Raw genomic sequence first — 22,256 nt, 5'->3', positions numbered from 1 at the left:
TTTTCATTAGTAAAATAAATTTTTGAATATACTTACCCGATAATCATGATTTAATTGACCCTCCCTTCCTCCCCATAGAGAACCAGTGGGACCGAGGAATAATTGAGGAGGTGTCAACAAGAAGTACTTGAGTACCTGGCCACAGGTGGCACTGGTAAGAACACCCCCTTCTAGTATTGTGATAGCTGGCGTATCCCTCCATAGAATTCTGTCGGGCAACAGAGTTGACAGCTACATGATTATCGGGTAAGTATATTCAAAAATTTATTTTACTAATGAAAATAACATTTTTCAATGGCAGTTATATACCATCATCACTTTCACTTTTAGGTTGCTATGAATTTGAAGTTCGAGAACGACAACTTGCTAGTTGTGGGCTGGATGTACATTCATGTCTTCATTTTCTTCACTATCTATATTCTTCATGGTTGCGACCGCAGGTACGATCATTAATTTTCTTTTACAAGAAGTATGTAACACTTCAATATAATATTTTCATCTGTGATATTTAATGTATATTAAAACTTACTTATATTCTTATATGATCACACAAACTATAAGCTTCTTGCTTTTACATTAGTCAAATACTTTTATGTTAAATCCTAAGTTGGTAATTAAATGATGAGTGAAACCTCTTCCTCTTAGAATACCTTATTGTAGAATGTTAGCGGGATATTTTAAAGGAAGGTTTATTCATCTTTGAGATTTTAATTATTTAGTCTGGTATTTATAAATTATGACTTTCCCACATCCTAATGAATGTTTTAGTCAGCAATATGGCACACAGGTAATATACATAAAAATAAGCCAAATTTTAATGATAAAGTTTTTTATTTTGATAATTTGTCACATTGTCCGTCCCTCTTCTATAAATTCAAGTGGTTTTGTGTCTTCTTCAAGGTCTACAAAAACTTTATTTGTATGAAAATGAACAAGCTAAGGCAGTTCTGGCAAAGCAGACTTGAGCACTTTTGGATGTACAGTATGCAGCAAAATTGGTGATAATTTTTTTTTTTCGGACAAGAGTTGTTTTTTAATTAAGTTGCCACTTAGTATTATATCTTATATTTTACTTTGTAAAAATGTGTATGTATGAGACAATGTTAGTCTCTTGTTAAGGATAATTTTATCATTGAATAATGTCAGATAGTTAAAAAAAAAAAACATTTCATGCTAAAATAATACTTCAAAACAAAATTTAATATTTTACTGTAGCACGAATCCCTTGTCAATGTGACGCCGTGAGAGTAGTCTTTAAGCATTCTTTATGGATAGAAGTATTCAAACTGGGAAAGAGGGCGTCTAGATGGAGAACAGTTTAAGCAGAGCGCTATAGTCTAATGATAACAATTTAAGCATTTGGGATGTGATATTAAAATTGCTTATTTTTTGCTTATGTCATTTTGTGTATAAAACTAACGTTCGTTAGGATTGTGATTTCAAAACTTGCAATAGATTATTACAAGTTATAGTTTAAACTTTTGTCAACACTACTTATATAATTCTAGTCTTCCAATGAGTTTTTTCAGTTTGAGGAAAAATAGATATACAGTATAGATAAATAAGTGAGGTGCTGAGTTATCTTTGCTATTAGAAATACAATTAATTCTACCTTTCTATTATCTTACTTTTACTTTACGAACGGAAGACTATACTGTAATTAGGTCAAACATTCAGTCACACGTGTTATGTGCATATTCTAAAGAAAGACAACAACGTATCTAAAATTATGATGATAATAATAATAATAATATTAACGGTGATGATGATGGGTGATGATGATGAGAGGATTAGTCTGGAGTCTAGGCCTATGCTACTGGCTTTATAACTCTTCATCTTCTGTGGTTGTGCAGAAGCAGGGTCTCTCGCCTCCTAGGATGGCTTTTCAATTTTTCAATATTAATCTTACCCGATAATCATGTAGCTGTCAACTCTGTTGCCGACAGAAATCTACGGTCGGGATACGCCAGCGATCGCTATACAGGTGGGGGTGAACACCACAGCGCCATCTGTGGTCAGGTACTCCAGTACTTCTTGTCAACACCACCTCAATTTTTCCTCTGTCATGCCTCCGGCTAGACCTACATGGATACGCTGTTGATTCTGGAGTTATTGCTCACGATTTGGTGATGTATTTGTTCTAGAATTTAGCCTTCGCTATTCAGGAAGCTATATCATTAGCTTAGCAAGTTTTTGGAATTAATTTGATTTAATTTTTTATTTAATTTTGGTACGAAGAGAGTATGAACTCTCTTTCTCTTTTAAATGGCCGACCCTTCCCTTAGACGGAAGTGTTGGTGTCGAAGAGAGTATAGACTCTCTTAATTTTGCTTAACAAAAGTTATAGATTTATTTTATATCTCTCCGCCTTTTATAGGCCTCTTTGATTAACTTCCTTAAATTATTATAAACTTATTAAAATTTGTTTATATTCGACCTTTCCTAATAGTAGGCGGTCTTTTCTTGGAACCGAAGTTAATTAACATTGAGCCCGTCATTTCGTTTTTACCTGTTAACATATTATGCTATTTTAATGTTTTTGAAAGAATTTCTTTGATAGTCTTGTACTGTTTTCAAAGTTGAACTAACGTTTTGTTTTGTCAGAACGTTCAACTTGCGCTCTATCGTTACGATAGAGAGAGAGTCTATCACGGTGTCACGTTGCAGTAAGAGTAAACCGATTCTAGCGTTTTGTTCATTCTTTCTTTGCTTAAATGGTTTTAATTCTAATAAAGGAACTTTTTATTTGGGAAATCTTTCAGTTTTTTTCCTTTAACAATAATATGTTTTAACGATATATATATTGGGCTCTTCTCTCAGGTGCTAAGCCAAGAGAGAGAGAGAGAGAGAGAGAGATAGAGACGGAGGGAGAGAGAGGAGGATAAACGTTTCGTTCAAGCGGGTAACGTTGTTATCGTTTTTGCTCTTCTCCCTAGTCTCTTTAGGGGAAGAAGGTAAACGTTTCTAGAGTTTTATTCTTGTTCTCAGGCTTTATGCGGTGAGAGATTTTAAACGTAGTTTATTTGATCTAGTGTTTAGTCTCTTTTCCAGCCACTGAATTATTTATCTTTCATTATGTTTTTCTGTTACATTGTAATACTGTTTTCGCAATTACTAACTTTTAATGAAGGATAGAATTGCGTGTTTCAGGTACAAACCACTTAAAGTTTCGAGTTCAGTGAAATAAGTGCAAACAGAAAATCAAAAGTGATAAAGTGATAAGTGCAAAGTGTTACAGTGTTGCGTTCGAGGGTTCGTCTGTTCGTGCCAGTTGTTCGCCTAGTCTGGGACCTCTTACAAGCTCCCAAGCCCAGGGGAGAAGTAATGTCGAAGGACTTATGGGTTCAGCAGGCCTTGATCGACGAACAGACGTTTCCCTCCGTGGTTTCGGGTGTACCCACTCACGTAGCCGACGTGATCACCCCACCCACACAAAGACGAGAGAGCCCATTTATTCCTCGTCTGCGGAAGAGGTTTCTCGCAGAAACCATGGACCAAATCTTGCAGCTTTTAAGTGCAAGTCGGTCCCTTCCGCGCAAGTCCAACTCCTAGGTGGTACCATTAGCACTGGGTCAGTTCGGACTTGCTGCAGTACGACAACTGCACACCTCCCAGAGAGGCAAGGTGGTATCGCAACAGGCAGTAGCTCCGTCTGTTGCCGCACCAGCTGTTTTAGACCCTCAGTCTCAACGGACAGTAGCTCCGTTTGTTGTTGTCTTTCTTAAACTCTAGTGGTCTATGCTGCAGACAATGCAGTCTCAGCTTGCGGTGTTGATGCAGGAGTTTCAGGCAGAGAAGGTTAACACACCTCCTCCTGCGAGCGCTCCTCCACCTCTACACAGTCCAGCCTGCCAGACGTATGATGTTGAGGTTCCTCAAGCTACCTCCATGCGTGAGCTGCCGCATTGGGAGTTGCCAGATACCAGCTCTGTGCAGCAACCTCCACTTTCCTTGAGGCAGGAGCCTCTTGCCACGCGGCAACCTCCTCAACACTTGAGGCAGGAGCCTTATGCTTTGCAGCAACCTCCTCTACCCTTGAGGTAGGAGCCTCATGCGTTGCGACTACCTCCTCCATCCTCGAGGCAGCAACCTCTTGCGGTGCGACAACCTCCACCATCCTCGAGGCAGCAACCTCAACTCCACCTCTGCGCAGTCCACCCTGCCAGACGTATGATGTTGAGGTTCCTCAACCTACCTCCACGCGTGAGCTGCCGCATTGGGAGTTGCCAGATACCAGCAACTATGCAGCAACCTCTTGCGTTGCGGCAACCTCCACCATCCTTGAGGCAGCAACCTCAACTCTTGCGGCAGTCACCTCCACTCTTGAGGCAAGAACCTCAACTCTTGAGGCAAGAGCCTCAACTCTTGAGGAACCTCATGCTATGAGGCAGCCGCCTCAACGCATGCAGCAACCGCATTCTTCACAGCATGAGCCTCTCTCTGCGCAGCTACCTCCTCAACATTTGAGGCAGACGCAACTCTTGAGGCAGGAACCTCATAGGAGCCTCATGCTATGCGGCATCCTCCTCAAACCATGAGGCAGGAGCCTCATGCTATGCGGCATCCTCCTCAACCCATGAGGCAGGAGCCTCATGCTATGCGACATCCTCCTCTACCCATGAGGCAGCCTCATGCTATGCGGCATCCTCCTCAACCCATGAGGCAGGAGCCTCATGCTATGCGGCATCCTCCTCAACCCATGAGGCAGGAGTCTCATGCTATGAGGAGCCTCATGCTATGCGGCATCCTCCTCAAACCATGAGGCAGGAGCCTCATGCTATGCGGCAACCGCCTCAACCCATGAGGCAGGAGCCTCATACTATGCGGCATCCTCCTCAACGCATGCGGCATAAGCCTCTTCCCTTGCAGCTTGAGCCTCATCCCATGCAGCATGAGCCTCATACCATGCAGCATGAGCCTCATCCCATGCAGCATGAGCCTCATCCCATGCAGCATGAGCCTCATCCCATGCAGCATAAGCCGCACGCCATGCAACATGCTCTGCTTACCTTACAGCATGCTCTACATACAGCATGCTCTGCATACAGCATGCTCTGCATACCTTACCGCATGCTTCTCAGTCACTCATCTTTGGTTGTTGCCAACTCACTAGACTGTCAAGCAGTTTCATAACGTTGCCTTCTAGTCTGCTGCTTTTGCACCAGTGAAACCCTCACTGAGAAAACTTAGCTTTTCTCGGATATGGTTCCTGTAGATGAGAAAGTGCTATTCTCCCTCCTTCTGATATTCCCTTGAGGACTCTGTCATTTGGAGAGGAGCCTTTAGCTGCGTAGCCTCCTATGGACTTTTATTTAAGCATAACATGCTTCCAGGGAAGGTAATGGTTCCACTTCAGTCGCTAACCCCGTCTGTTACCACACCTGCTCCCATAGACCTTGAGCTGTGTTGCAAGACATGCAGTCCAAGCTTAGTCCTTGTTAGAGGATTTTTTGTTTACGGAGTCAGTGTGTCACTGGGAAGACGTTCAACAACCAGCAGAAGTGACTTGTTGTGACGCAGTGCGGCAACCTCAGCAACCCGATAAGGAGTTGTCTGTACGACCCAGACAGTCTAGACAGCTTCGGGTTGTCACTGTACTTCCTCGCTTCCCCATGGTTGACAGTTCACAGACTGTGCAGCAGTACCATGATCTTGTGTCCGGCTCCGTCAGACGACTGGCTTTTAAGAGCTCCCACAAGTCGTCGCTGTCTGGAGATTCTCAGATGGACTATGGATCTGACCAAGGAACTGGGCCTCCTGGTCAATTTTGAGGAGTCCCAGCTCGTCCCATCCCAGACCATTGTCTACCTGGGTATGGATCTTCAGAGTCGAGCTTTTCGGGCTTTTCCGTCGGCCCCAAAGATCTACTAAGCCCTAGTTTGCATCCAGAGCATGCTGAGAAGGAACCGATGCTCAGTCAGGTAGTGGATGAGTCTAACAGGGACACTTTCATCGCTGGCCCTGTTCATCGAGTTAGGGAGACCCCACCTCCGCCCCCTTCAGTATCATCTAGCGGCTCACTGGATAAAGGACATGACGCTAGAGACGATCTCAGTTCCTGTTTCCGAAGAGAGGAGGTCTACTCTCACGTGGTGAAAGAACAGCTTTCTTCTCAAGGAAGTCTACCTTTGGCTGTTCAGAAACCCGACCGCCGTCTCTTCTCTGACGCATCAGACACGGGCTGGGGTGCGACTTTGGACGGACAGGAATGCTCGGGAACATGGAATCAGAAGCTAAGGACACTTCACATCTTTTGCAAGGAGCTGTTGGCGGTTCATCTGGCCTTGATAAACTTCAAGTCCCTCCAGCTTAACAAGGTGGTGGAGGTGGACTCTGACAACACCACAGCCTTGGCTTACATCTCCAAGCAGGGAGGGACTCATTCGTGGAAGTTGTTCTAGTTCGCAAGGGACCTCCTCATCTGGTTAAAAGATCGAAAGCTCACGCTGGTAACGAGGTTCATTCAGGGCGATATGAATGTCATGGCAGATCGCCTTAGCCGGAAGGGTCAGGTCATCCCCACAGAGTGGACCCTTCACAAGAATGTTTGCAGCAGACTTTGGGCCCTGTGGGGTCAGCCAACCATAGATCTGTTCGCTACCTCGATAACCTAGAGGCTCCCGTTGTATTGTTCTCCGATTCCAGACCCAGCAGCAGTTCACGTGGATGCTTTTCTGCTGGATTGGTCCCATCTCGACCTGTATGCATTCCCGCCGTTCAAGATTGTCAACAGGGTACTTCAGAAGTTCGCCTCTCGCAAAGGGACACGGCTGACGTTGGTTGGCTCCGCTCTGGCCCGCGAGAGAATGGTTCATAGAGGTACTGCAATGGCTGGTCGACATTCCCAGGACTCTTCCTCTAGGAGTGGACCTTCTACGTCTACCTCACGTAAAGAAGGTACATCCAAACCTCCACGCTCTTCGTCTGACTGCCTTCAGTCTTTCGAAAGACTCTCAAGAGCTAGGGGCTTTTCGAAGGAGGCAGCCAGAGCAAGGAGGACATCCACTCTCAGAGTCTATCAGTCTAAAGGGGAAGTCTTCCGAAGCTGGTACAAGGCCAATGCAGTTTCCTCATCCAGTACCACTGTAACCCAGATTGCTGACTTCCTGTTACATCTAGGAACGTAAGATCCCTTTCAGCTCCTACGATTAAGGGTTACAGAAGTATGTTGGCAGCGGTTTTCCGCCACAGAGGCTTGGATCTTTCCACCAACAAAGATCTACAGGACCTCCTTAGGTCTTTTAAGACCTCAAAGGAACGTCGGTTGTCCACTCCAGGCTGGAATCTAGACGTGGTCCTAAGGTTCTTTATGTCATCAAGATTTGAACCTCTCCAATCAGCCTCTTTTAAGGACCTCACATTGAAAACTCTTTTCCTCGTGTGCTTGACAACAGCTAAAAGAGTAAGTGAGATCCACGCCTTCAGCAGGAACATAGTTTTCACATCTGAAACGGCTACATGTTCCTTGCAGCTCGGTTTTTTGCTAAAACGAGCTTCCTTCACGTCCTTGGCCTAAGTCGTTCGAGATCCCAAGCCTGTCCAACTTGGTGGGGGACGAACTGGAGAGAGTACTTTGCCCAGTTAGAGCTCTTAGGTACTATCTAAAAAGGTCATAACCTTTACGAGGACAATCAGAAGCCTTATGGTGTGCTATCAAGAAGCCTTCTCTTCCAAGGTCTAAGAACTCAGTTTCTTACCTATTCAGGCTCCTGATTAGGGAAGCACATTCTCATCTGAAGGAAGAAGACCTTGCTTTGCTGAAGGTAAGGACACATGAAGTGAGAGCTGTGGCTACTTCAGTGGCCCTCAAACAGAACCGTTCTCTGCAGAGTGTTATGGATGCAACCTATTGGAGAAGCAAGTCAGTGTTCGCATCATTCTATCTCAAAGATTTTCAGTCTCTTTACGAGAACTGCTACACCCTGGGACCATTTGTAGCAACGAATGCAGTAGTAGGCGGGGGCTCAGCCACTACATTCCCATAATCCCATAACCTTTTTAACCTTTCTCTTGAATACTTTTTATGGGTTGTACGGTCGGCTAAGAAGCCTTCCACATCCTTGTTGATTTGGCGGGTGGTCAATTCTTTCTTGAGAAGCGCCGAGGTTAAAGGTTGTGATGAGGTCCTTTAGTATGGGTTGCAGCCCTTTATACTTCAGCACCTAAGAGTCTTTCAGCATCCTAAGAGGACCGCTACGCTCAGTAAGGAAGACGTACTTAATAAAGGCAGAGTAATGGTTCAAGTCGTCTTCCTTACCAGGTACTTATTTATTTTATGTTATTTTTGAATAACTAATAAAATAAAATACGGGATACTTAGCTTCTTTGTTAACATATATGCTGGTCTCCACCCACCACCCTGGGTGTGAATCAGCTACATGATTATCGGGTAAGATTAATATTGAAAAATGTTATTTTCATTAGTAAAATAAATTTTTGAATATACTTACCCGATAATCATGATTTAATTGACCCACCCTTCCTCCCCATAGAGAACCAGTGGACCGAGGAAAAAATTGAGGTGGTGTTGACAAGAAGTACTGGAGTACCTGACCACAGATGGCGCTGTGGTGTTCACCCCCACCTGTATAGCGATCGCTGGCGTATCCCGACCGTAGATTTCTGTCGGCAACAGAGTTGACAGCTACATGATTATCGGGTAAGTATATTCAAAAATTTATTTTACTAATGAAAATAACATTTTTCTCCATTGTATCGTTTAACCATCTAAAACAGTTGTTTCGTTGATGTCAAGACAATTGCCTCTATCCATTTTTTTTATAGAGAATCTGGTGAAATAAGCTTAAACTAGAGTTACAGTTATCTGGTAGCAGTAGGGTAGTTCTACCATATTTGACAGATGACTTGCTTTGCTACCATGAGACTGCCAGTTTATGTCTGGTTAGACCCCACCCACAACTACATCTCTGATATGTTCTTTACGTTGAATACATAGCTGTGGTGGCTGAAAAGTCAGACTTAGTAAGTATTTATTTTTTCTAATTTTTATCATAATTAAAGATTATTTGGCTAATTTTTCGATATTGATCAAGCTGATATTTTGATAAAAAATATTGCTCAAATGCTTTAAAATCATGCTAATGAACTGTACCATTTATTAAACAAAGTCTCACAATGCTTCGTCCCGGGAAACTAGTCTTATTAAAAATGTGAAGAATGTGAGAGTTGCCAGTTAGTGACTTTTTGAACGAAAATCACTGAATTCAGGTATCACCAGTTTTGCTGTATACAGTACTGTACAACCAACACTTGGGTGATGAAGGGTAAAATTCCATTTTTAGCATAAGGTCAGGAGGCTACTGATTTGAAGATGTCAACGTGACTTACAGGTAAGTACCGGGTAATTCATTCTTATTAAGATTATGTGTTAACTAAAATTTGTGTGCAGTAGTTCTAAGCAGCTTTTTATTTTACAGAGTGGCTTATGTGCATCTGTTGTTGCTGAAGTAGTGAAGTCAGTCAGTTGTTTATGTGACTTGTTTTGTTCAAGTGCACATCACCGTTGGGTTCTTGAAGCTTTGATACCTCTGCACACTGTTCATCCAATTGAAGACCATATAACTCAACAGTACATCATCCTAGCAACTTGTAAAGCCTTAGCAACTTTAAAGTTGGCCAAACAGGTAAGTTTTTTGTATGTCAAGTAGATAAGAATTTCCTAATATATTGAATGATGTAACTGCTAAAATACAACAAACTTTATGCATCAAAATATTTCCTAAACAAAATTGATGTAAGATTGAAACAATAGAAATTTTATTTTAGAAATATTAAAATGGCGAATGACATGAATTTTTATTTCTTTTTTCTTTTTTTGTGTGAAACATTTGAGGTTCCTTTTGGAGAGAGAGAGAGAGAGAGAGAGAGAGAGAGAGAGAGAGAGAGAGAGAGAGAGAGAGAGAGAGAGAGAGAGAGAGAGAGAGAGAGAGAGAGAGAGAGAGAGAGAGAGAGAGAGAGAGAGAGAGCAGAGAGAGGAGAGAGAGAGAGAGAGAGAGAGATGAGAGAGAGAGAGAGAGAGGAGAAGAGAGAGAGAGAGAGAGAGAGAGAGAGAGAGAGAGAGAGAGAGAGAGAGAGAGAAGAGAGAGAGAGAGAGAGAGGAGAGAGAGAGAGGAGAGAGCAGGAGAGGAGGAGAGAGAGAGAGAGACGAGGAGAGGAGAGAGAGAGAGAGAGGAGAGAAGAGAGAGAGAGAGAGAGAGAGAGAGAGAGAGGAGAGAGAGAGAGAGAGAGAGAGAGAGAGAGAGAGAGAGAGAGAGTGTGTGTGTGTGTGTGTGTGTGTGTGTGTGTGTGTGTGTGTGTGTGTAAGGGACTTGAGAGAACAATCAAACATAATTGTTATGGTATATTTGTCAGAAAAAGTGCAGGAATTATTTTCCAATTATATAATAAAAAGTAATATACATATTTCCCAATACATAATTGGAAATATAATTGACTGTTATTTAAAACCATTGTAAACTTCATCATCAAAATAGCAAGGTAAATAAGTTTTTAAAAATTTCAACCTGTTATTTGCATTCCTCTAGGTCAAGATGACCTATGGGAAAGGGGTGTGAATCGTTACATTGCTCGACAGTTTAAATAAAAAATTTAAAAAACATCGAAAAATCCTCCGGAGGTGCCTCCATCTTCGGCCTTTGGATTCATACACATTGTGGTTTCACACCTCTTTCAGTCTACATCTTTTTTTCCGGCTCCAAATGGATCATTCCGGTAGAACATTCCGAACCAGAAACTACAGGTAGAGAGTTATTGGATCCTTTGACTGGCAAGGGAGTACTACATTAGAGCCCTCTCTCTGGTTATGGCTCATTTTTTCTTTGCCAAAACATCCACCGAATAGTCTGGCCTATTTTTTTCACATTCTCTTCTGTCCTCATACACCTGACAACACAGATTACCAAACAATTCTTCTTTGCTCAAGGGGTTAACCACTGCACTGTAATTGTTCAGTGGTTACTTTCCTACGGGCAAGGGTGTATGAGACTCTTTAGCTATGGTAAGCAGCTCTTCAAGGAGGACACTCCTAAATCAAACCATTATTCTCTAGTCCTTGGTAGTGCCATAGCCTCTGTACTATTGTCTTCCACTGTCTTGGGCTAGAGTTCTCTTGCTTGAGGGTACACTCGATCACTCTATTCTATTTTGCTTCTCTTCCTCTTGTTTTTATGAAGTTTTTATATTTTATATATGATGGATCAAATTTAATGTTGTTATTGTTCTAAAAATAGTTTATTTTGATTTTTATTACTTCTCTTGTAATTAATTTATTTCCTTGTTTCCTTTCCTCACTGGGCTATTTTTCCCTGTTGGAGTCCTTGGGCTTATAGCATCATGCTTTTCCAACTAGGGTTGTAGCTTACATACATACATACATATACCAAGGCACTTCCCCCAATTTTGGGGGGTAGCCGACATCAACAAAGAAACAAAAACAAAAAGGGGATCTCTACTCTCTATGTTCCTCCCAGCCTAACAAGGGACTCAACCGAGTTCAGCTGGTACTGCTAGGGTGTCACAGCCCACCCTCCCACATTATCCACCACAGATGAAGCTTCATAATGCTGAATCCCCTACTGGTGCTACCTCCGCAGTCATCTAAGGCATCGGAGGCAGCAGCAGGGCCTACCGGAACTGCGTCACAATCGCTCGCCATTCATTCCTATTTCTAGCACGCTCTCTTGCCTCGCTCACATCTATCCTCCTATCACCCAGAGCTTCCTTCACTCCATCCATCCACCCAAACCTTGGCCTTCCTCTCGTACTTCTCCCATCAACTCTTGCATTCATCACCTTCTTTAGCAGACAACCATTTTCCATTCTCTCAACATGGCCAAACCACCTCAACACATTCATATCCACTCTAACTGCTAACTCATTTCTTACACCCGTTCTCACCCTCACCACTTCGTTCCTAACCCTATCTACTCGAGATACACCAGCCATACTCCTTAGACACTTCATCTCAAACACATTCAATTTCTGTCTCTCCATCACTTTCATTCCCCACAACTCCAATCCATACATCACAGTTGGTACAATCATTTTCTCATATAGAACTCTCTTTACATTCATGCCCAACCCTCTATTCTTTACTACTCCCTTAACTGCCCCCAACACTTTGCAACCTTCATTCACTCTCTGACGTACATCTGCTTCCACTCCACCATTTGCTGCAACAACAGACCCCAAGTACTTAAACTGATCCACCTCCTCAAGTAACTCTCCATTCAACATGACATTCAACCTTGCACCACCTTCCCTTCTCGTACATCTCATAACCTTACTCTTACCCACATTAACTCTCAACTTCCTTCTCTCACACACCCTTCCAAATTCTGTCACTAATCATCCAAGCTTCTCTTCTGTGACTGCAACCAGTACAGTATCATCCGCAAACAAAAACTGATTTACCTCCCATTCATGGTCATTCTCGTCTACCAGTTTTAATCCTCGTAAAAGCACTCGAGCATTCACCTCTCTCACCACTCCATCATCATACAAGTTAAACAACCACGGCGACATCACACATCCCTGTCTCAGCCCCACTCTCACCGGAAACCAATCACTCACTTCATTTCCTATCCTAACACATGCTTTACTACCTTTGTAGAAACTTTTCACTGCTTGCAACAACCTTCCACCAACTCCATATAACCTCATCACATTCCACATTGCTTCCCTATCAATTCTATCATACGCTTTCTCCAGATTCATAAACGCAACTTACACCTCCTTACCTTTTGCTAAATATTTCTCGCATATCTGCCTAACTGTAAAAATCTGATTCATACAACCGCTACCTCTTCTAAAACCACCCTGTATTTCTAAGATTGCATTCTCTGTTTTATCCTTGATCCTATTAATCATTACTCTACCATACACTTTTCCAACTACGCTTAACAAACTAATACCTCTTGAATTACAACACTCATGCACATCTCCCTTACCCTTATATAGTGGTACAATACATGCACAAACCCAATCTACTGGTACCATTGACAACACAAAACACATATTAAACAATCTCACCAACCATTCAAGTACAGTCACACCCCCCTCCTTCAACATCTCAGCTCTCACACCATCCACACCAGACGCTTTTCCTACTCTCGTTTCATCTAGTGCTCTCCTCACTTCATCTATCGTAATCTCTCTCTCATTCTCATCTTCCATCACTGGCACCTCAACACCTGCAACCGCAATTATATCTGCCTCCCTATTATCCTCAACATTCAGTAAACTTTCAAAATATTCCGCCCATCTTTTCCTTGCCTCCTCTCCTTTTAACAACCTTCCATTTCCATCTTTCACTGTCTCTTCAATTCTTGAGCCAGCCTTCCTTACTCTCTTCACTTCTTTCCAAAACTTCTTCTTATTCTCTTCATATGAATGACCCAATCCCTGACACCACCTCAGGTCAGCTGCCCTCTTTGCCTCACGTACTTGCGCTTTACTTCCACATTTTTCTCTTTATATTTTTCATACTTCTCTATACTATTACTCTGCAGCCATTCTTCAAAAACCCTCTTTTTCTCTTCCACTTTTACCTTCACTCCTTCATTCCACCATTCACTGCCCTTCCTCATGCTGCCTCCAACAACCTTCTTTCCACACACATCACTTGCAATCCCAACAAAATTTTCTTTTACTAACTTCCACTCCTCCTCTAAATTGCCAGTTTCTCTTACTTTCACTTCGTCATATATCATTTTCAACCTTTCCTGATATTTACTTTTCACCCCCGGTTTTATTAGCTCTTCAACCCTCACTACCTCCCTTTTACATCCATCTACTCTATTCCCCCATTCTTTTGCTACAACTAATTTTCCTTCCACCAAAAAATGATCAGACATACCGTTAGCCATACCCCTAAACACGTGCATGTCTTTCAATCTTCCAAACATTCTTTTAGTTATCAACACATAATCCATCAATGCCCTTTATACTACTCTTCCATTTGCCACTCTTACCCATGTATACTTATTTTTATCTTTCTTTTTGAAAAAGCTATTACTTATCACCATCTCTTGCTCAACACACACATCTACCAGTCTCTCACCACTCTCATTTTCACCTGGTACGCCATAGTTCCCAATGACACCTTCTACCTCTCCAGCGCCCACTCTAGCATTTAAGTCACCCATGACAACTACATAATTCCTTCTACACACCTATTTAATTCATTCCAGAACTCATTCCGCTCTTCTTCACTTTTCTCACTACCTGGCCCATACGCACTGACAAACGCCCAACATTCCCTACCCAACCTAACCCTTACCCACATTAACCTAGATGATATCTCCTTCCATTCCACTACTTTACCTGTCATCCATTCACTCAGCAATAAAGCCACACCCTCTCTCGCTCTTCCCCTTTCAATCCCAGACACTCTACCAGACATTTCACCAAACATCACTTCACCCTTTCCTTTTATCTTCGTCTCACACAAGATCAATACATCCATCCTTCTATTCCTAAACATACTTCCAATTTCACATCTTTTACTCTCTATCGTACTACATCCACGCACATTCAAACACCCCAAAACTAGAGTGCGGGGAGCAGTCACTCTCCCCCCAGCTCCATCTCTTTGTCGATGTCTCACAGGATGTAGATACAGGAGAGGAGGTTCCTAGCCCCCTCGTCCCGTCCCTTTTAGTCGCCTCTTACGACACGCAGGGATAACGTTGGCGCTATTCTTGTTTTTATGCCCCCACGGAATTGAAAAATATATTAGTAATGGGGCATAAAGTATGATATATATTTGAAAGTACTGTAAATGACTATATTTCCAGAGTAATTAAATAATACATTTTTCAAAAAGTAATAGAAAAAAAAAGTCCAGAGATAATATTCATATTTATCAATGGATGACCATAGATAAAGATAGATCTCATTCATTAAGAAATTATATCCATGATCATATTTACAAGATTCTTGTTTTTTTATTTTTCATAGAAACAAAAAATGCAGTTGTCCTAAAAGTGCTGAAAAATTATAAAGTATATTAATCTCTGTAGCTTTCTCATATTTGAGAGAATTTGTGCCAGAGAACCTCAAATAAAAAGAAAAAAATGGTTTCATAAGAATTATAACAGAAAGGTGATCATTTACATAATCAGCATATTTTTTTTGCAAAACACTCACTTGATAAATGAGCTTGTTTAGGAAAATACAGGAAGACATATTGTACACTGAATATAGGAATATTTAAGAATTTTAGTTCTACAAATTGTCCTTGAATTGAAAGTTGTATAAATTTGTGTCACTTGAAATATAAGAGCACTGCAAATTCTGAAAGTTATGAAACTGTCCATATTCTGCAGTAAAGTGAAAAAAAAAATGATTTCTTCAAGCATTATCAAATAAGTATCTTACAGAGCACATATTTAATACAAACAGAATAATGATCTGTCAAAGCATTTTTTTTTTTTGTCAAGCCAACCATTCTTCATATCCTTGATTATGTTTTTTCAAAATGGTAGCAAACACTTTCATAATCATCAGCCAGAGATAGAATGTATGAAATAAGTGGTTAGTAACATTTAGTTTATATAGATGCTTTTAAAGAGTTTTAGTAAATATTTTGTCATTGGAAAACAAGGGAAATTTTATAGAATGATTAGAAAATCTACAAACAAGTACACCTATGGAGTAAAACCTTCATCCGTGGTACAAATGAATTTAAGGTCACTCACCCATATTTTAGGAGATATTTTTCAATTCCTTCTTTTCATCATTTTCATCATCTTTTTCTTCCACTTCCTAGCTTACTTCTAGGTCAGCTCAGCTTCAAGCTCACCAAGCAGCTCCAAATGTCATCCTTAACCACTTTCTGGAGCCTTTGGCTGTCCTTATATGTGTGAATCCCTCAACCTTCTTAACCATCTGATTGAAGGCATCGTTATGACTGAACCACTCTTAAGCCCCTCACACAGTTTGGCGACAAATGTTTAGAGCAGATATTTAATAACTATAGCTTTATGTCTGCAAAGACCCCACTATCACAGAGATGTAGTTGGTAATAGTGAAAGACTTCTAGTACTATATGAGTTCTTGGTTGGGATTGTCATCCATGGCTGATTGGAGTTCCACTTTAGCCTTTTTGCTGTTATGGACTTTGAAGTTCTTAATGCCTCCCTGGTTCATTGGCTGGGATAAGTGATATGTTGTTGGGAGAAAAGAACACCACCTCCCCATTTCCTTTAAGTACCTAGGTAAATGATGGATGCCCAGGATCATTGTGAAGGGTTAGAAGTACCTTAAACTCTGACCCTTGGTTCAGCTGGTACCTGTATAGCTCAATCTACGGAAGGATGAACCAATTTAAAAAGAGGTCACTCATTGTCCATGCTTTTATTTGTGTCCGACAAACAGGCCATAGGTTCCTTTGAAGTTCGGGAGTACATGTTGGTTGGCTGATTTGTAAATAAATCCAGGCTACTTAAGGTAACCTTCTGCATTCACACAAAAAATCAAGGTGCTTTTGAGGAGTCAAAGGAAAAGAAACAATTATTAGAATAGGAATAAAAGAATACCTAAAGAAAAATAGATATACAGTATAATATATGTATAGTTACTGTACTATTAATAAATCTTTTGAAGAATAAAATTCATGAAAAAATTAGAAAAACAAATAATGTACAAGCTTTTACCAAACCTGTTGTTGGCTGCCTTAAAAATGGGAGCATGGGTGTCTTCCTGAGCAATGAAAGTTTGCTTGGCCATCTTCTTACAAAACAAATGTGCTAAGGAGTAAAGATATATTTGATAACTATTACATTCTCTGCTACTTAAAAGTAAAGGTGATTAAAAATATAACAGGTGTTTTAAATGTTGAATACATTATTATACAGTATAAAATACACTAAATATTGTACATCTCATCTGTTTGTAACCATATACCATGCTTTTTCTGGCTTGTATCCCTTCATTGCAATAATCTTGTGTAGCTCCACAGATTTTTAAATATTTCATGGCAAATGAATACACAAGTTAGGTAATGAGTGAAAATGCTAAAGTATTATTTTTACATTTTTATTTAAACCTGAATAAACTTGTCTTTTATCAATTTACAGAAGACAAATTTCCCTATTGCAGGAGGTCAGCTCATCCCTAAGTGAAGGTGTTGCACACATTGTCGAAAGTGGTCTGAAGAGTGGGCAGGTCTGTGTGCGTACATGCGCTGTTCAGGGTCTTCTGTATTTGTTACAAGGGCCTCCTGAGGAAAGCCCACCACTAATCATATTAGCTGCTAACCATATACTGAAGTACAATGATGGGTAAGGAAAATTCCATTGATTTTATCTTTATTTGTGTATTTTATATTTATAATGGGCTTTACTTTACAAATCTTTCAAGTCAGTGTTCTTTTTAATATTTTCTTCATTTCATAGTACCTTTTTATTGGAATCTTGTACAACTGTTTTGAATTTACCCTTATGACTGTACGATTAAGAAATGAATTTTTTGAAAAGGATTTTTAAGTTGTTAACAATAATAATGAAAATGTATAATTAATAAGTAATTTGGTTCATGATAGGGTTGTTGGGTTGTCAAGCAGCAAATGTGTAGAAAAAGATTTTTGGTTACCTAAAGTCAGTTCCCACTAACTAGCCATTGCTTACCCATAGTCAGCTAGCATCAGTGTTGCCATATGTACGATATATATCGTACACGTACGATAATTTGACCCTTTTGTACGATGTACGATAGCAAGTCTACTATGGTACGGTTTTGTACGATAATTTCTCTACGTCTCTGGCATTATACATAAATCTATCAATTATTTGTCTTTTACTGACAAAGCAAATAAAAAAAAAAAAGTAAAAATCCCAAGGGACAAGGTCCACAGGTCTCTAATATTACTGTGGAAAGAGGGCGAGATAGGAGGGAGGGTTACTTAGGGCATTGCCGTAGGCAATCTTTCTTTACCGATCACCATTAGCTTATTTGATGTACGAGACCTGGCTCCTGAATACAAAGAGTATTCACTAAAGAAGATTTGTTAAAAAAACATAACACTGACTGAATACTTCAATAATAAATTGAGCTTTCATAACAACTGAATGTATAAAAGACGAGGGAGATTGTAGAAAATTTGATCTTACAATTTAAGTGACATGAGAGCTCGTATTAGAAATAGCAAACTTATGTATAAAAACGTAATAGATGATGAAGAGTATTAATACTATGCTATTAAATTTTGTACAAAAAATACAATTTGTTATAAAAAATCTATAAAAAGCATTTTTTTTCAATATTAAACTTACCCGATGATCATATAGCTGTCAGCTCTGCTGCCCGACAGAAAAACCTACGGGCGGAATACACCAGCGATCGCTATACAGGTGGGGGTGTACATCAACAGCGCCATCTGTCAAGTAGGTACTCAAGTACTCGATGTCAACACAGAATCAATTTTCTCTCTGTCGTGCCACTGGCAAGACCTACTAAATACGCTGTTACTAACTGGTTTTGTTTTCACAACTATTTGGTGAAGTACACTATTCCAGTTTTGAGCTTTCGCTGTGCAGGGGTTTTATCTTCATTTCAAAACTTGAACTCGTTTTGGATAGTTTTAATTATGGTGACAAAGAGAGTATGGACTCTCTTTCACTTTTAAATGGCCGACCCTTCCCTTAGACGGAAGTGTGTTTAGGTTTTTAGTAATTTTGCTTAACACGTTATAGATCTATATTTTATATCTCTCCGCCTTTATTAGGCCTCTTCGATTAACTTTCCTTTTATTATAAACATATAAAAATAAATTTTTATGTTTTGTTTATATGCGACCTTTCCTGATAGTAGGCGGTCCTGACTTGGAACCGAAGTTAATCAACGTTGAGCCCGTTATATCGTATTTAGCCTTTAAAGAATTTAAAACTTTTTAAATTTAATGTTTTATGAGAGAATTTCTTTGATAGTCTCGTACTGTTTTCAAAGATGAACTAACGTTTAGTTTTTAGTCTACGCAGTTGTTGGCGTTCAGGACGTTCAACATGCGCTCTATCGTTACGATAGAGAGAGAGTGTATCACGGTTTCACTTTGCAGTAAGAGTAAACCGATTCTAACGTTTCGTTCATTCTTTCTTAGCTTAAACGGTTTAAATTCTAAATTAAAGGAACTTTTTATTTGGAAAACCTTTCAGTTTTTTTTTTTTTTTTCCTTTAGCAAATATCATGTTTTGACGATATATAATTGGGCTCTTCTCTCAGGTGCGAAATCTAGAGAGAAAGAGAGAGATAGAGACGGAGGGAGAGAGAGGAGAAAAAAAAAAAAAAAAAACGTTTCGTTCAAGCGGGTAACGTTGTTCTCGTTTTACTCTCCTCCCTAGTCGCTGTAGGGGAAGAAGGTAAAACGTTTCTAGGGTTTTATTCTTGTTCCCAGGCTATGTGCGGTGAGAGATTGTAAACGTAGTTTATTTGATCTAGTGTTTAGTCTCTTTCCCAGCCACTGAATTCTTTATCTTTATATATGTTTTCTGTTGCATTATACGACTGTTTTCGCAATTACTACCTTTTAATGAAGGGTAGGATTGCGTGTTTCAGGTAGAAATCAGTAAAAGTTTCGATTTCAGTGAATTAAGTGCAAAACAGAAAATCAAAGTGATAAAGTGATATGCGCAAAGTGTTATAGTGTTGCGTCCGAGGGTTCGTCTGTTCGTGCCTGTCGTTCACCTAGTCCGGGACCTCTTGCAAGCTCCCAAGCCCAGGGGAGAAGTAATGTCGAACGACTTATGGGTTCGTCAGGCTTTGATCAACGAACAGACGTTTTTCCCTCCGTGGTTTCGGGCGTATCTACCCAAGATCGCCCCACCCACACAAAGACGAGAGAGCCCATTTACTTCTCGTCTGCGGAAGAGGTTTCTCGTAAGAAACCTTGGACCAAGGTCTCGCAGCTTATTAAGTGCAAGTCGGTCCCTTCCGCGCAAGTCCAACGGCCCAGGTGTAGCCACTGGGTCAGTTCGGACTCGCTGCAGTCATCCGACGACTGCACACCTCCCAAGAGAGGCAAGGTGGTACCGCAACAGGCAGTGACTCCGTCTGTTGCCGCACCCGCTGTTTTAGACCCTCAGTCACAACGGACAGTAGCTCCGTCTGTTGCCGCTTTTGTAGACCCTAAGTGGTCTTTACTGCAGTCTATGCAGACTCAGTTAGCTGCGGTTATGCAGGAGTTTCGTGCGGAGAAGGTTAACGCTGCACCCGTTAGCCTACAACCTGCCACGGTTGTGCGCCCAGCTCACGCTGAGGCTGCCTGCTCCCACACTCCGACTGCGGAGAAGGTTGACGATGCACCCGTTTGCCTACAACCTGCCACGGTTGTGCGCCCAGCAGACGCTGCGGCTGCCTGCTCCCACACTCTGGCTGTGAGAGCTCCTCCACCCATGCGCAGTCGACCCTGCCAGACGCATGCTGACTCCCACAGACGCACGGAGCACTCCGTTGACGTGCGTGTGCTACCACAACTACAGGAGGGTGGAGTTAAGCTGTCGTGTTTTGACACGGTGCGTCAGCCTCCGCAACCCACTGTGGTTACCGCCACTCGCCCGCAGCAGACTAGTCAGTCAGGAGTTGAGGCTTCCCCACACAGCTTTGGTTGTTGCCAGCTCACAGACTGTCAAGCAGTTACATAACGTTGCCTTCTGGTCTGCTACTTATGCACCAGTGCTGTATGTCCTCTTGTAACTGCTGCTCCTCGTTCGCCTCACGTCAGAACTTACACTAGGCCTAGCTACTTCGAAGCCGTTGTTGTTAAGCTAGTGCTCTCTCGCTCTCCTAGAGAGCGTTACGTCGGCTAGGCGACTGGTTTTTGCACCAGGAGGAGTTTTAGGGATACAGCCTTTTGATTTCCCTTCTTTTTATCTGGCTTATAGAGCGAGAGTCTGATAGGACACGAGAGAAGTTCTCAGCTTGGGAGTTCATGCCTCTGCCCAGGTAGACTTCTCAATTCTGGTAGACTCGGCCAGGCGCATAGCCAGGAGACGCTCCAGTTGTTTACAGGTCAACTTCTCAACTTTTGTCGAGCCTTTGAAGTTTTGCTGTACTATTATGTCACACATAACAAGGCTTCCAGGGATGGTAAATGGCTCCGCTTCAGTCGCTAACCCCGTCTGTTGCCACACCTGCTCCCGTAGTCCCTAATGGGCTTTGCTGCAAGACATGCAGTCCAAGCTTGTGTCCTTGATAGAGGACTTAATACGGAGAAGAACCTTCTGGCCAACAACCTTCCTACCGGTTGGTTGTGCGCCCTGTTGACGCTGAGGTATCTTACTCGCGTCCGCCAGTTGAGGTGGTTCCTCCACCGATGTGACCCAGTGTGGGTTGCCAGTCGCACGTTGACGTTAAGCGACGCTCGGAGGTGGTTGTTGACGTTCAGTGTGTCACTAGGAGGACGTTCAACAACCAGCAGAGGTGACTTGTTGTGACGCAGTGCGTCAACCTCAGCAACCCGGTACGGTGTTGACTGCACAACCCAGACAGTCTAGACAGTTTCGGGTTGACGCTGTACTTCCTCGCGTCCCCATGGTTGACAGTTCACAGACTGTGCAGCAGTACCATGATATTGCGTCCGGCTCCGTCACGCATCCACCAGTGCGACCGGATTCAGCGAGTCAGACGTTGCCCACTCCGTTGCCGTTTCCTCATCAGTTTCGGATGAGGAACCCTCTGATGAGGACGTTGCTGAACAAGACGATCAACCCCCAGCCCTGCTATCCATCCAGAAGATGCTGAAGAAGGAACGCTGCCCTGTCAGGCTGTGGATGAGTCTGGTAAGGACACTGTCATCCGTGGTTCAATTTGTGTCACTAGGAAGACTACACCTCCGTCCTCTTCTATACCATCTAGCTTTTCACTGGAAAAAGGACAAGACGCTAGAAGCAGTCTCGATCCCGGTTTCCGGAAAGATAAAGTCTGGTCTGACTTGGTGAAAGGACTTTTTCAACCTTAGAAAGGGTCTTCCCCTGACTGTTCAGTCTCCCAACCACGTTCTCTTCTCGGACGCATCGGACGTAGGCTGGGGTGCGACATTAGACGGTAGGGAATGCTCGGGATTATGGAACTCGAGTCAAAGGACAATGCATTTCAACTGCAAGAAGCTACTGGCAGTACGTCTGACCTGGAAAAGCTTCAGGTCTCTCCTTCAAGGCAAAGTGGTGGAGGTGAACTTGGACAACACACGGCTTTGAAGTACATCTCCAAGCAAGGAGGGACCTACTCTCTGACATGGTACG

At 41.9% G+C, this 22,256-nt stretch overlaps 1 protein-coding gene across 1 annotated transcript in view; it reads left to right on the top strand.

Annotated features, from left to right (window-relative positions):
* The window catches only part of LOC137645504 (huntingtin-like), a 330,048-nt gene that overhangs the window by 293,307 nt on the left and 14,485 nt on the right, over window positions 1-22,256 (top strand). Inside the window, 3 exon segments of the mRNA XM_068378310.1 lie at window positions 331-440; window positions 9,438-9,644; window positions 17,122-17,303. Coding sequence (XP_068234411.1) covers window positions 331-440; window positions 9,438-9,644; window positions 17,122-17,303 — 499 coding nt within the window.

This window comes from Palaemon carinicauda, chromosome 8 (assembly GCF_036898095.1).
Source record: "Palaemon carinicauda isolate YSFRI2023 chromosome 8, ASM3689809v2, whole genome shotgun sequence".
Classification (NCBI taxonomy): Eukaryota; Metazoa; Arthropoda; class Malacostraca; order Decapoda; family Palaemonidae; genus Palaemon; species Palaemon carinicauda.
This window is presented reverse-complemented; position numbering and strand designations above follow the sequence as displayed.